This window comes from Diadema setosum, chromosome 14 (assembly GCF_964275005.1).
Source record: "Diadema setosum chromosome 14, eeDiaSeto1, whole genome shotgun sequence".
Classification (NCBI taxonomy): domain Eukaryota; kingdom Metazoa; phylum Echinodermata; class Echinoidea; order Diadematoida; family Diadematidae; genus Diadema; species Diadema setosum.
The window spans coordinates 23,045,499-23,060,576 of NC_092698.1; the positions used below are offsets into that span (position 1 = coordinate 23,045,499).

Consider the following 15,078-nt stretch of genomic DNA (forward strand, 5'->3'; position numbering starts at 1 on the left):
TATGTGCACTTATTCACACACACACACACACACACACACACACACACACACACACACACACACACACACACACACACACACACACACACACACAAACATTATACAGAACCCCGTGACGTTGAACTGATCTTTGCCGATGATTGCAATTATTCAGATCTATTTACAGTATATGTTGATATAATAACATCTAACCAGCTCTCGACATACTCAATAATTTTTGTATGTAGGCCTACATGCACGTATAGGCCTACATATTTTTTTTTTTCCAACTGAGTCATGTCAAGGGTTATCTGTCATTGTCACAATGAACTGACACAATTAGATCTAATTAGACCTGGGAAAATACGAGTACTTTAGTAAATATGTTGGTTTATCCCATTCGGTCATGTTGTAGTCATGTTTCCGACTTATGACGACCTTTTGCGAAATTAGTAAGAACTCAAGACCACAATTCTTTGGCCGTGAGTCTCTTTCCTATTTGTGGACATAAAACAATAGTGACTTCACATTATAACTTCTTTTTACAAAATCATGTTCATGTTTACTATGAACTGCGTTATATTGCACGGCAACTTTCAAAGAAGAAGAAGAGAGGATTATAACGAATGTTTATGAGTACGATTTTTGATTTATGATTCTTGTTATAAGTTCGACATCATATTTGTGCTTTATGACTTATTACATGCACACAGAAAATATTTCTCTGCAACCGTTATCCTCCATGTCTGAAAAAAAAAAATGATTTCATTAATGTGCCAGACGACAGTTATTTTGATGTGCTTGAGTGTGTGATTGGTGCAGATAATGAATTCTTTAAAAAAAATGACTCATAAATTCCCTTCAGCTGCCACAAGGCTTGAATATCAGAATTTTCCAATGCACACTTTTATATGTGAAACGAGTCGTCGGAAATATCAAGGTTCCCATGTTTATATATCAATTACTCGTTTCAAAATGTTAAAGTTTTTTTTTTATTATTTCTGAATGAATTAGAAGACGATTCTGGCTCAAAAATGAGAGGGCTAATTTTATTTTTGTAATTTGGATGAAAACCCTGCCAAACAAGAATTTTACGCGGATGTCTCGATATCTGTTTTTACTATAATCAACTCCCCGAGGAATAAAAAAAGATATGATAAAAGTCAAATTTCCTTCCTCATATCATAGCGTACGTTCTCCGTGAATTTCAAAGTCTGATGACTGAATTGGAAGAGTTGATGTCATTAGATGAATACTGGGCTCGAAGAAGCAGCGATTTCTTGTGCTGTGTTGTGTTGTGTCGTGGTGTGTGAGTTTTTGAATATGTCGTTATGATGATATTCTGCAATGTGTGTTATCTGATCACGCTTGTGTGCCCCGTTGAATGTTGGATAATTTGAAAAGTTGCCGAGTGTGGTATGTGTGTTTGTTTCTACACCCTCTGTACAATCGTCCATGTTCTTCCTCTATGACCGGTGTTTTTGGAAATGTCGGCCTATCCTTCCCAATTTTTCTTTGCCAGAGAGATATCCTAACCCCATCAATACCAAACATCACTTCATTTTCCTCTGCCAGTAACACAGACATTTCAATTAGTTTGCAGTCGATGCCAACACCTTGACTCTGTATATGGAGCCAAATTTTTAGTACAATAACGCTATCCACTTTGGCCCGAATTCACGAAGGTGGCACAAATTGAAACCATGTTTTAAACCATGGACCATTTGTATGGAGCACCAAGTATCGCATGGCCTATTTCGTTACGAAATGACTGATTTCGTAACGAAATAGGCCATGCAGCACTTGGCGCTCCATACAAATTGTCCATGGTTTAAAACATGGTTTCAATTGTACCACCATCGTGAATTCGGCCCTTTGGCCCGAATTCACGAAGGTGGTACAAATGAAACCATGGTTTAAACCATGGACAAAAACCATGGAGCGCCAAGTGTCACATGGAATATTTCGTTACGAAATCAGTCATTTCGTCGATGAAATGTTTATTTTGTAACGAAATGACAACATTTTGTAACGAAATGACAACATTTTGTAACGAAATGACAACATTTTGTAACTAAATTACATTTCGTCCACGAAATGATAATTTCATTAACGAAACAGTCATTTTGTCGGCGAAATGACCAATTTCATAATGAAATATTCCGTGCGACACTTGGCGCTCCATGGTTTTTGTCCATAGTTTAAACTATGGTTTTATTTGTACCACCTTGGTGAATTCGGGCCTTTATGTCTAGTCTAGTCTCTTGTACTGCATGGCCATTTTTATCATTTTAATCAAGTGATGAAATTCAACTTAATAAAGTTGTAAACCTACACAGTTGAATTCTGGAGGGATGAGGTTTACATGCACTAACCGTCTATTGTGCAGGAGAATCTGTTTTTGTTTTTGTTTTCATATCACATTTTTTTGGGGGGGGGGGTGGGGGCAGTGGCGGATCCAGAAGGGGAGCACCGGGCGCCCCCCCCCCCCCTGTATTTGTTGCTAAAACAAGAGAAATAAAAGGGAAAAAATGAAATGAAACCAGGAAGTAGCACCAGAAATATTGTTTGCGCCCCCCCCCCTTTACGGAATTTCTGGATCCGCTGGAGGGGGGGGGGGGGGGGCTACCCCTTCAATCATTTCCAAGAATACCGGCCTGTTGTGTCTGTTCCGTCACATGCTTGTGTGCATATGTAAATTTTATGTAGAAATGTGTTCTTTGTTGTGAAGCAATATAATATATTGTATTCTTGTTAAGTGTTTTCCCTGCATGGAACCCTTCGCATTGCTCTAACCTATAATATGCCACCACAGTATTCCGTAATATGAGGCAAGATGATATCGTGTCAAAATCTTATACAATTCAATAAATTGTGCCAGTATGACTATCAAGGTATGTTCTGTCATTCATTTCATATCCATCGCCTTTAGCTAATCGCTGTGCTTTTGGTCGTTGTGCTTCGAAACTGTGCTTTATGTCATACATTGTATCCGTGCATATCTCATAGTGTCAATGTGGGTTTTTTATGTTTCTTCGAACGCGCTTATGATAAAAGAGCAGCTGCTTCTCATTCATATCAGTAAGATTTATAACTTAATAATTTGATTTTTCGAGAGCCTTGTTCGTTTCTGTATATCTATTCCCATGTTTATATATCATGTTTCAGAGCAATTCCGCAAGGAATGGTCTTGTAATAATTCATATTCTTCTTGTCTGCAATATTTTTCCTCACATACTCACAACAATTTCTTTATACAACAGTATCTGAAGGATTATACTTTTAACAGCGTTTGCTCAAACTTTTGAATAGATATCCATTAGTCAGCATGTGACAACCCACTATCGGCATGTTGGTACTTATACAATCACCAAATATGAGATGTGTAAATCATACCTCGATTTCATGTTCTAACTGAAATTATCTATGAAAAGGCCATCAATAACCTGCATGAAGTAGCTTCGTAATGTTCACTTAGATGATACGCAAAACGGAACGTATGCTTGCAAATATGTTTGCTAATGTGCTGTATTCCCCCTAATTAAAGTTCGATTCCACACCATGCTGTAATTGACTTTGTATAAATAGAGAAAATCAGACGGATACAATATGGTAAAATGTTCATCAATATTGAACAGATTAAGTAGGACATTTGTGACTTTTTAAAGTTCCGCTTGTGTTCGCCAAATGGTGCTACAGTATTTGTCAGAACAATTATTAAGACAAATGATACGTGAAATTTTTGATGAGTCATCAACTTGAAACTCTGCCATTAAAATTTTGCACGGCAAAAGTTATACCATAGAAGTCGTGAATTAAGTATATATATCATCCTGCCTCTGCATCACCTCCGAAAAAAAGTCATTATAATGTTAATGTAAGTTATAACAACACAGCAAGGAATTCTTTCGTGAACCATCTATTTCATATTCCATGCATAATTTTTGGGAAGATTTGTAAGCATCTTTTCAGGCGGTGACGCTATCACCTCACCTTATTACCATTGTGTGATACTCGTTTTATGTGTCGTGAATATTATGCAGAACAATTAATACCATCACTTTCAGATTTGGATCCCCATTATTCTGAAGCTTCTAGGGTGGTCTACAACGTGAAATTTGAGCATGTTGCACGCTCTGAACGTTAGAATGTAAAAATTGTATGTGAGTGCACATCACGAGAGCGTTAGCGCGCAATATTTTGCGACTTATTTCCCACTGTGCTGTCGACGTTTGATGTTCTGTGTCATGTTTTGCGCACATTTTAATTTTCTAAGTAGTTTGATGTTTGTCAGGTTAACACACGTTTTTCACATTTTTAGCTCACCTGAGCCAAAGGCTCAAGTGAGCTATTGCGATCGCCCTTCGTCCGGCGTCCGTCGTGCGTCGTGTGTCGTGCGTAAACTTTTTACATTTTCATCTTCTTCTTGAAAACCCCAAGACCGATTTTCATCAAACTTGGCAGGTAGCATCCCTAGGGGGTTAGGAACTCAATTTGCTAAAATGGGCACCATGCCCCACCCAGGGGGCCCCCAGGGGGGCCCAAACCCCCCAAAATTAAGGAATCTGTAAAAATCTTCTTCTCTAGAACCAGAAGTGATAGAGCTAAGTTAATACTATGAGTTAGTACATTGATGACTGTAGTTTCAAGTTTGTTCATGGCAGAATCAGGGGTGCCCCCCTTGGGACCCAGGGGAGGGGGGTGGGGGGTGGGGAGGGGTCCTAATGGGGCCTAAATTGTACATTTTCATCTTCTTCTTGAGAACCCCATGACCAATTTTCACCAAACTTGGCAGGTAGCATCCCTAGGGGGTTAGGATCTCAATTTGTTAAAATGGGCACCATGCCCCACCCAGGGGCCGCCAGGGGGCCCAGACCCCCAAAAATGAAGGAATCTTTTGAAATCTTCTCTAGAATCAGAAGTTATAGAGCTAAGATAATACTATGAGTGCATGAGTACATTAATGACTGTAGTTTCAAGTTTGTTCATAGCAGATCCAGGGGTGTCCCTCTTGGGGGCAGGGGGGGGGGGGGTTGGGAAGGTCCAAATGGGGGCCTGAATTGTACATTTTCATCTTCTTCCTGAAAACCTCACGATGGATTTTCGTCAAACTTGGTAGGTAGCATCCCTAGGGGGTCAGGATCTCAATTTATCAAAATGGGCACCATGCCTCACCCAGATGGCCCCAGGGGGCCCCAATCCCCCCAAATTAAGGAATCTTAAAAAAATTGGGCCCTTATTGTACATTTTCATCTTCTACTTGAGAAAGCCTGGACAAATTTTAGTAGAGCTGTGAATAATTTAGATAAGTGACTGCGTGAAAGGTGAACTTGCGATACTCAGGTGAGCGCTAGACCCGCTGGTCTCTTGTTTATTACATTTTATTTTGAGCATGTTGCCAATTCTTGAGGATGTTGCACAGCATGTTGCTGGCCTTTGAGAATGTTGCAAAGTAATTTGAGAATGTCGCAGCGACATGCTCAAACTCCTCGTCAACCAACCTAAAGCATTTGCGAATTAATTTGATATAATTACATCAAAGCAAAATGAAACGTAAAGTGATGTTGCCCTTTAAAATGGAAGAAATGAGATCTCTCTCAGTAGGGGGTTATTTCCTCTTCCTGCCGCCTCCTTCTCGACTTACCTCGTACTTAACTTTAGTTTCTTAGCATGAGATGTGTCCTTGGGGAAAAATATGCCAAGATCGTAGACCTTCACCTGTTTCATGTCTATCCGTCAACTTACAAAATACATGGGATAATTTGGCAGACGTTTTGGTTATAAAATGACGAGACATACGAGAAGCGAATGTTTCCACCTGCACGCCGTCCAAGCTCTTATGCTACACTCGATGTTAATTCCTCCCACCTCAATACATAGATATACACTTGGTAAGGAATATGTGTTGTCGTCTCAATATCATAATTATGTCAATATATGTCTCAAGTGTCGCAATATAGTCATATTTATACGACGCGGAATCGCGGATCCGCTGCGTAACAAGTTTCGACGGACAAGCATTCTAAATGAAATGTCGCCCTCTGTGTTGTTTACACCGCCAACAGCAAGTAAGTTTGCGAGGAGACAGATGAGGTATTCGAAAGTAGGCTCGAGAGACAATAAGGGAAAAGAAAGATGCAAGCAGACGGAGAAAGACATGGGGAAAATATAAAAGGAGAATTAGTGCTAGAAAGGAAGAAGACGAAGAAGACGTATGTAAAATAGGAGGAGGAGGAGGAAGAGCATAAAACAAAGGAAAATAAGTACATGTAATTGAAATGGTAGTCGTAGTAGGAGCAGTACTGTATTATTTGATTTGATTTGATTTGATTTATAATTATTGTTTATATGATTATAATAGAGAAAGGAAGAAAATGAGAAGAAAATGGAGCAGGAAGAGGGAGAAGGGAAGAAGAGAGATCATTATATCTATAATAAGATATATATATATGTGGCTGCCCCAGCTACAACTAGTTGCTGGGGAGTTTCAGTTCACTGTGATATGCCCTGTATCGTTATTCGCAAGATGCAACAGATGACACTGGAAACATAGGTTACAGCTAAATCCGGTTTAATTCTTGAATCCAAACTTGTCATCGATCTTGAGATAACAATCTGTAACAATAAAAACAATATACAGACTCAATGCATACTTGCTTACACTCATATAACAATGTAGTAGAACAATAATATCAAAATCTGCACGTATATCATGGTGTAAGTGTCAACTTTATCACTGTGAATACACACTCGTGATATCTCAGAATTAACTTTATATTTCCATGAATAATAACCAAAATACAATATCAGGTAATTTATATTTGTGTCATAACTTTCGTGCTTTATCATAGACAGCATTTTGACAACTTATTTCACTGCACTCTACGTAGAGAACATTATAATACCATGTGAATATATGCTATCAAATATCATTAACATGCACCCTAATCAAAAATAGTTATAACTCATGACTATAATCCAATTTACTGAAATATTTTTATATAATCTTGCAAACTGTTTTGAGTTCACATTGGGATTTGAATACACACTAACTCTGGTGTGTATATATATATATATATATATATATATATATATTCCTCTCACTTATTTAACTAACTTGCTTTATCTGTATCTGTTTGTCAGATAATGTGTTTAATCATACCAACTGACATTGCTATATAACGAAAAATCTTGTGTCAATCTCAAATGCTAATAATCTAACAGCTGCACTGAGAATATGCATGTAACTATAATAACTCTCTCGCATACCACAAAAATGAGTAACCTCTATATACTATCATATGTTACTAATGTATTACAAGCATGAAAAAGACTGAGGATATGAAATATTGCCTATTTATCCCAGAGTTGTTCTACTCTAAAATCTGTGATTATGGATTTAACTAGGTCATGTGCATGATAATCACTGACATCTATACTAATTACATATAAAAGTTTGAACACTACAATTCACACAGCAACAGCATTCACCTGATCTCCACACACTACTCATATGCATGCACTACTCACACACAAACAAAGACAAGCACTCATGGGAGCATACATCCACCTGAACCACAACTCCTTTGTCCACTAAAGTCAGTATCTTTACATCGTTAGCATCATCTAACTAACTTTCTTACAACATAGAAAGCACATATGGAATATATACAATGACTATACAAAAGTACATAGTAAGGATTGTTGTTTCTTACCGCATTCGGGCCTTACTGGCATCACAGAATTTGCCTTCTTGTTCTGGACACAACTGCACTTCACAGAGTCCTTGGCTGTACTGAACTTTCTATACACTGTAACACAGGGGGGCTACTTCCAAACACTGACCACTTCTTAAACTTGGGATGAAACAAAGGGGTCTTTATGTAATGTTTACGTTAACTCCGGAAGGAGAGGGGGCTTATCTTGACATTGGGGTTCTTGTATAGCCTAGTCAATTCAGACCTGTTTCACACAAGGTTAGACTTGACTTGTTACATAATATAAAACATCGAAGTTATATCTCACTACACACAGCTGTAGTGACAATATATATATATATATATATATATATATATATATATATATATATATAATATCTTCTCCTTTTTTTTTCAAGCTGATAACTAGTAGATTCATAGACTGTCATTCAAGATAATTATATCTCTTATATCATTCAAATCTGTGAAGATATTTTTCGTTTGCTTTTTCACATCACTTTCCTAGTGTGTTATTCCTATGATGTCACCTTCGTTCAACTATACAGCTGTCGCAGTACTAAAAAAGCGAAACAAACAGAGAGCAAATCGTTATTATCATTATGGGAAAAGACACAATTTTCCCCACATGAAAAAAGTTCTCTCCTCTTCACACAAAAGGTCGTTTAAAACTCAGATTATGAATGCCAATGTCATATCAAATCGCCGTACAGACACCTGAGGGGGAGAGCGAGAGTAAGACACCTTGGAGAGGGGCACACTGGGGAAGAAAAATCGCATCGCTCGTGGTACCTTCCTCCTATTTCACGGGTCATGCTAAAACTTGACCTACAACGTGCACCTTCTGCGGCTTGGCCAGGTGTGGGCGGAGCGCCGCCCGCCTGGCAGCAGTTGCGGGGAAAGATATTGCCGGCTTTGACCTTCCCACCTGCAGAATTCTGTGTCTGTAACCCCAGGAGGCTAGAGCTGCAGCGCGCGACGATCGAGCTGATGCTCAGAAAACGCATCATTGTCTGAGTAAGCAGAGACTCACAGAGAGAAAGACGGGCAGACAGACAGACAAACAGACAGACAGACAGGCAGGCAGACAGACGGACATGCAGAGAAATGTGAAAAGGGGGGGGGGGGGGGTAAAAGAATATATACAAGACAACGACGACCAGGAAAAAGTAGAGATACCTTCGATTAAGATAATAACTATAAGAAGATAAGAAAAATGAAAGGAAAAAAGAACAAAAATGCAAAAACAACACCAGAAAGAACGGAAGAACAATAGAAGAAAATATATGAAAGAAAGAAAAAGACATGAAAAAAGGAGGAAGAAAGCAAGATACAGAGCTCATGACTCTCATTTAATTTCACCAATTGCAGATTTTGACGTATTTTAAATTGGCAACAAATTGCTGATCACATCAACTGAACTAAAATAGCAGCTATAGGTGGAATGGCGTGGAGGGGATGCAATCAGGGACCAGGAGGGAGACAGATGGCCAATTTCTGTTCAAGGTGGTTTGTTCTTCCACACGTTCCACGCAAGACAGATGTTACCTCGCTCCTTGGAGGCACGTACTCACACCCACACAAAGAAAAGATAAACAACCACAGAACGAACGATGACAACACCAAGGGGCAAATAAGCTGGTTTAACTTTACCCCACTTCCCAAGGAATAGGCCCTAAGTATTTTCGAACCTGGTTTTGTGCTGGTTTCCCTTTGTTCTTTCTCCTCCCAAAAAATAAATATGACACCACAACATGTTATCCTCTTATGATTTGTTTTAAATTTTATTTAGATTTGGAGCAAACCGAATGAGCAGAAAAGAAATATGAGATGAGATGACGATAGACACATGAAAATCAAGTTAGATTTGGAAATTCAAGACATGTTGTCACAAGGGATCAAAATATATCATTGCGCATGCGTGGTTCCGAGTCCGTAAAGTACTCAAAGTATGATAGCAAAATGTCTCCCCTTTGAACCTAAAATAAAGATAATAAAAGAAGAAGAAAGATTGGACTAGAATACCTGATATCGATAAGAAATCGCCATCTTGGGAGAAAACTAGAGAAGGAGAACAAGAAAATAAAAGAACACAAATTTGAGAAAGGAAAGAAGAAATCAGGATCGGGGGAAAAGGTAAAGTACCAAGAGAAATGAAACAAAATATCTTTGAACAAAAAAAGATGTTTCTTGAATCCAAGAAGAGTATAGCTGACGGGAAAGGTTTACGATTATGATGATAATGAACATGATATTAACATCAGTATGTCAACATGTCATCTGCGTATTTGAAAGGTCAGAAGGGAAGTATTAAAGAAGACTATTAGCCTGACATTAACGAATTTTCATGGTTGTATTTCTCGGGACTTTAATGTGGAGAGTCTCAACAGAATTTTCCCTCCAGCTGTCGGAGAATTCGGAAATTTGCAGGAATAATACCATAAATTTGTCAAGGGTAACTAAAGAAATAGGCTTTGGATTGGGATTTAGTAGAGTTTCGTACATTGCCGACGTTGACATCCTAACTCAACGAGTGTTAGTGACGTAGTAAATGTTGACATAAAGAGAAGGAAATGTTAAGAAAAAGTGCCCCAAGAGGGAAAAAATAAGATTTTCTTTTCCCGTTCGTCAGAAGGCCATGGAGAAAGGTCAGCCATAACGGCGGCAGCTGAAATTCGATTGAACCTTGTCTCTCCATGATTGAGCCTTGGGTAAGTTGAGTGGGTATCTGTTTTGCCCACTCGTTTTACCCCGTTGTGTGTGTGTGTGTGTGTTTCTGCCTGTGTGTATGTGGCTGCGATGGGTGAGGGGTGTCTGTACATGCATGTATCATTGGATCATTTCGTCTTTGCATCATCAACCTTGACTGCAACCATTGCCCGTGGGATCCAGCAATAATTGTCGCCCGTTTGATGGCATTGTGCATCAATTACTTCCACGTGCGAAATCTCAACATCGAATGGCTGGAGCGAGAGAGGGTGCTGAGAGTGAAGCCAGTATAATGATACCACTGGAAGATTCCACTACACACGGTCGGTCATGAATTATGTATTGCGTCGAGTAGTGCTGTGTTTGTATGACGATGCACCTCTTGCTGTGCACTTGCTACTTGTAAAGAAAAACAACAATGGGCCGCCGACTGAGAAAAAAAAAATAACAGGTAAGCACTTTTCCGTGTATAGATCGCTTACCTTACCTGTTGCATCAGTCATCATTCTTTCTGTTTTGCATGATATTTAAATTCGTCATGATATAATATGTACTCAGAAAATATCATATTTCATAAAGTCACTTCGTGCATTATCAATGTAGGGCTATTGAAACTAATTGTATATTTTAACCATCATCCATTAATTTGGCAAATTTACCATAAATTCATTCATCCACAATTGGAACGTCACTGATATAATATAGCCGATGCTCACTCGCACTTAAGCCACGAGATCAGATCAGGACTATAAAAGAAATCATTTCTCATGAGTATAAAACCGAAACACTCATTTCATGTATCTCCGCTGCCACGTCACACAATGCAGAAGTCGGTCTCCGACGGAGCCCACGAGCACTCCGCAATGTTATTCTGGAGCGCTTCAGCTGGGACGTGCATGCAAGTGAACACCTCGGTCACTTTCGCCCGAACATCTCCATCAACGTCTCCCTGCAAACGTCGGCGGAGGGGGATAGCATCTCCGGCCGGGGCCTCTGGAAGATAGGACTCTTTCGGAGCCAGTTCGAGGATGGCTTCGGAGATCGGATGGGCCCCTATGTGTACCAGCTCCTGGGTGAGGCTGACGCGTCCCGCAAGATCCGCGCTGGGAGACCGTACGTCTTCACTGATTTACGAACCCAGTATGACCTGAATGAGGTATACCCCCCATGCACCCCACCACCATCACAACCACCACCACCACCACTACCACCACCACCACCACCACCACCACCACCACCAACAACAACAACAACAACAACAACAACAACAACAACAACAACAACAACAGCAACAACAACTGAAAGTGAAATAAACTGTGATCTTCTTATCAGTTACTTATAGTAGCACTGAAATCAAACAGCTTGAAATGACTTAATTGTCTAGTAATTTAGCCAAATGTTAGTTATGACATTCTTCTCTCTATCACAAAATGTTTGTCCGTCAACTCCTTTAAAGGTAGGGGATACCTTTTACAGACCTCCCAAAATGCAGCAAAACATTAAATATGAACCTCAGGGGACTTGTTTAGGCCACTGCTGAGAAATTTGGAAGTCAACAGTTATCTACAATTTGAATAATGCACAAAACTCAACTACTAAGTAGTTCTGTGTGTCAGCCACACTTTAGCCTTTTTGTTGCAGTCTTCTGTATTTTTTTTTATCTATAAACACAAATCTAAAAGTATAAGAGCTGATGTAATAACATATAAAGTGTGTGGCAAGAATGTATATAGAAATGTTTGTAAGTTTTCATGAACTTTCTTCACAAAATATACATGATGGACACACATGCAGTGCATGGGTCTGCAAAGGTAGCCTAGTAGTGTACTGGAATTTACGGTGAGCCCCGAAAAAAATTCAATTCAAAATCTAACGGTCAATAAAAATGTACTAAATGTTACCTTCCACTTTCAATACTTTATGGGAGTTTCTAAAATGATACTCTCTTCAACATACCACTGTATTTATACAACTCTTCATTTGAGGCATGCAAATGGGATTCCCTACCTTTAAAACAAACACTTTTTTTTTACAATGAGTAATGATATATCAGTTTTCTCATCGTCTCATCTCCTCGAATCAGCCTGATTTAAGTTACTCATATAGTGTATATCTTGCCTTCTGTGTCCGAGACGGACGGACGCACTGTGTTTATTGTATGTATGATGGACGTTTGTGAGAAAAGATTTATCTCTTACCTCATAAGTGACTATGGCTATTTGGTAACTTCTGTGATGCAATTTCTCTGTACACTTCTTTCTTGGCAGTAAGTCCAATAACTTATTGGACCGAATCGCACATGACTGAATGATACCAAACGCCGTGTTGCGGATATGCCTTTTTTTTTGCATTTTCCCTTTGGTTTGACAACTTTGTGTCAATATTGTATATATAGGCCTACTGCTGTCGATTTGTATTCAAATGTTTCTTTGATTGTCCTTATAGTTTGATCAGGACTTCACGTGAGTGTATGATAGTAGACAGGAATATAATGTGAAATTACACAGCAATTGAGATGAAATTCAACTTCGTGTTCAAAGTACACTTTAATCAATCAAACAACGGTTGAAATATCAATCAGTCACCAAATGGCCACAAATAAGTCAAGGAATTTTAACATTCAAAGTGTGAATTGATTACAATTTGGTGTACACTTCATCAATCGACTTACTGACATCGTTCGTTCTCATAACCCTCCCCCACCCTTTCCTCACCGTGTCACCCTCTCCTCTTCCAGTCTGTTTATGTTCGTATCCATGGCAACGCCAAACACCAGCCCTCTTGTTATTTCAGGTAGGATGCAGCGATTTCAACTACTTCTGCGTCGAGTTCTCCCAGGGGGACAATCCGCGCCCGCATTTTAACATGATCATCCGCTCGTTCACGGGCACGGCCGTTCTGTGCACGCAGATACCCTGTTATGGTAACGATGGAACCGGTACGTGACGAAATAGACCCTTTGCAGGGGGTGGGGGAGGGGTAGGAATGGGATTTACAAGTTCAAGCAGACGTGAGAAAAAGAATGTAATGACCCCTGCTGATGTAGTGTTATAGTGTCACTGAACTGTAAACGACTCATCATACGGTATATATTTAGAACTTTTTAGACCTTTAGTATTTATAAGTGTCCTTTAACTTTACACTAAAAGAGAACAACGAAACAAAAACACAATTTTGAAGAAACTGCAGTTGATGAATGATTTACGAGAATTGACCATTGTAGAGATATAGACATCCATAATATCAGTTGCATAACCCCACAATATCCGTCAACAAGCTCTTACTTCTTTTCTGAATTGTTTTGAAGTAATTTCATACAGAATTAGGGAAAATTCATCACTTCTTTGAACCCAAGTGTCCATTGCTACGTGAAGACAGAGGCTATGCCGTGTTTACTTTCGTAGGAGTTTACAAACATTATCAATATCCACTGTCACACCCCTATATAAACGTCACGCACCGTACAGACTTCGACACCTCATGTCACCAAGCGTGTTCCGAGGACGGAGAACCCGTTTGTGGAACGGATGGCATTACATACGCCAGTTCATGCGAACTGGAGAACGTGGTGAGATGCAGTCAGGCGAGCGTGGAAGTCGAATACTTTGGAGAATGTAGAACAGGTAAACTTTAAACACTTACAGAGGTTTTTGTTTTTGTTTTTGCTTTGTTACATTGTTTTTTGGCGTTGTGTAACAGCCCGTTGTCATTAAATCCTAACGATCAAACTTCATCACTTTTACGTTCCCGTGATGAAAATTAAATGTGGCTTATGAAGACGGTAAGGAAATACACAATGTGTCCGTTAAATCTTAACATTAATCTTTTGTAAAAATCATGATATATTGATTGCTTTTAAATCTTTACATATGTAAAAAAAAGCAATGTATTGACGATTGTATCTTTGTTTGCAAATCTTAACATTCATAAAAGAATAATGTATTGAAAATTATGATGATGGTCATCTTCTGTACATAAATAATGATGGTGATAGTAATAATTTGAAAGGTGAAAAGGAGATAATGTTGACTGACCGTCAAGCACATAAGTTATATGTAAATTGATTTTGTGCTTGTACGCCACCTACAGCAGATTAAGTCATTTTGTTTGAACATTTTTTGTTTGTTTGCTTTAGGAGTGATAATAGAGAGCATATTTTGGTCGGCACGTGCGGCGAGCGCAGAGCCCGGGGAGGTGCCAGAGGTGACGATAGAGGCCTTCCTCTTTGCTAACGAGACCAGTGAGAGCATCGCAGGCAGCAATCTTTGGCGGATGGGCGTATTCGGGAGCACCAACGTCAACGGCACGGGACCAAAATTTGGATACATACCCCAAGTATGTGTTTGAGGATTTGATAGAACACCCGTGACGCATGGGTCATAACCACACCACATGTGGATATCGATTGTTGGAAGAATAGAAGAAGGTGGTGTGAAGAGATCACAGTGCCATCTTACATTGCTCATCTTTGCTGAAGAAAAATAAAATGCTGAAACAGCCTATTTCAGAGTTGGGTCGTTAAATAATCTGAACAGCCGAGCAGTTTTCTTGATTTCTTAACGATGTGTTTATTCCTGTGCAAGTTCCAGGCAACTGACAATAACAATAATAACAATAATGATAATAATAACAATCAGAGTGATTGCCGCTACCATAAATACCAGAGGACCCCGCC

General features: G+C 39.2%; 1 protein-coding gene across 2 annotated transcripts in view; it reads left to right on the forward strand.

Moving 5' to 3' along the window:
- The first annotated feature begins 11,249 nt into the window (after positions 1-11,249).
- LOC140238144 (uncharacterized) overlaps positions 11,250-15,078 on the forward strand; it is an 83,225-nt gene continuing 79,396 nt past the window's right edge. For both annotated transcript variants that reach the window (XM_072318083.1, XM_072318082.1), the window contains exons 1-4: positions 11,250-11,559; positions 13,180-13,341; positions 13,871-14,026; positions 14,539-14,738. In XM_072318083.1, the coding sequence (XP_072174184.1) occupies positions 13,269-13,341; positions 13,871-14,026; positions 14,539-14,738 (429 nt within the window). In that variant the 5' untranslated portion in view covers positions 11,250-11,559; positions 13,180-13,268. The remainder of the gene's footprint in view (positions 11,560-13,179; positions 13,342-13,870; positions 14,027-14,538; positions 14,739-15,078) is intronic.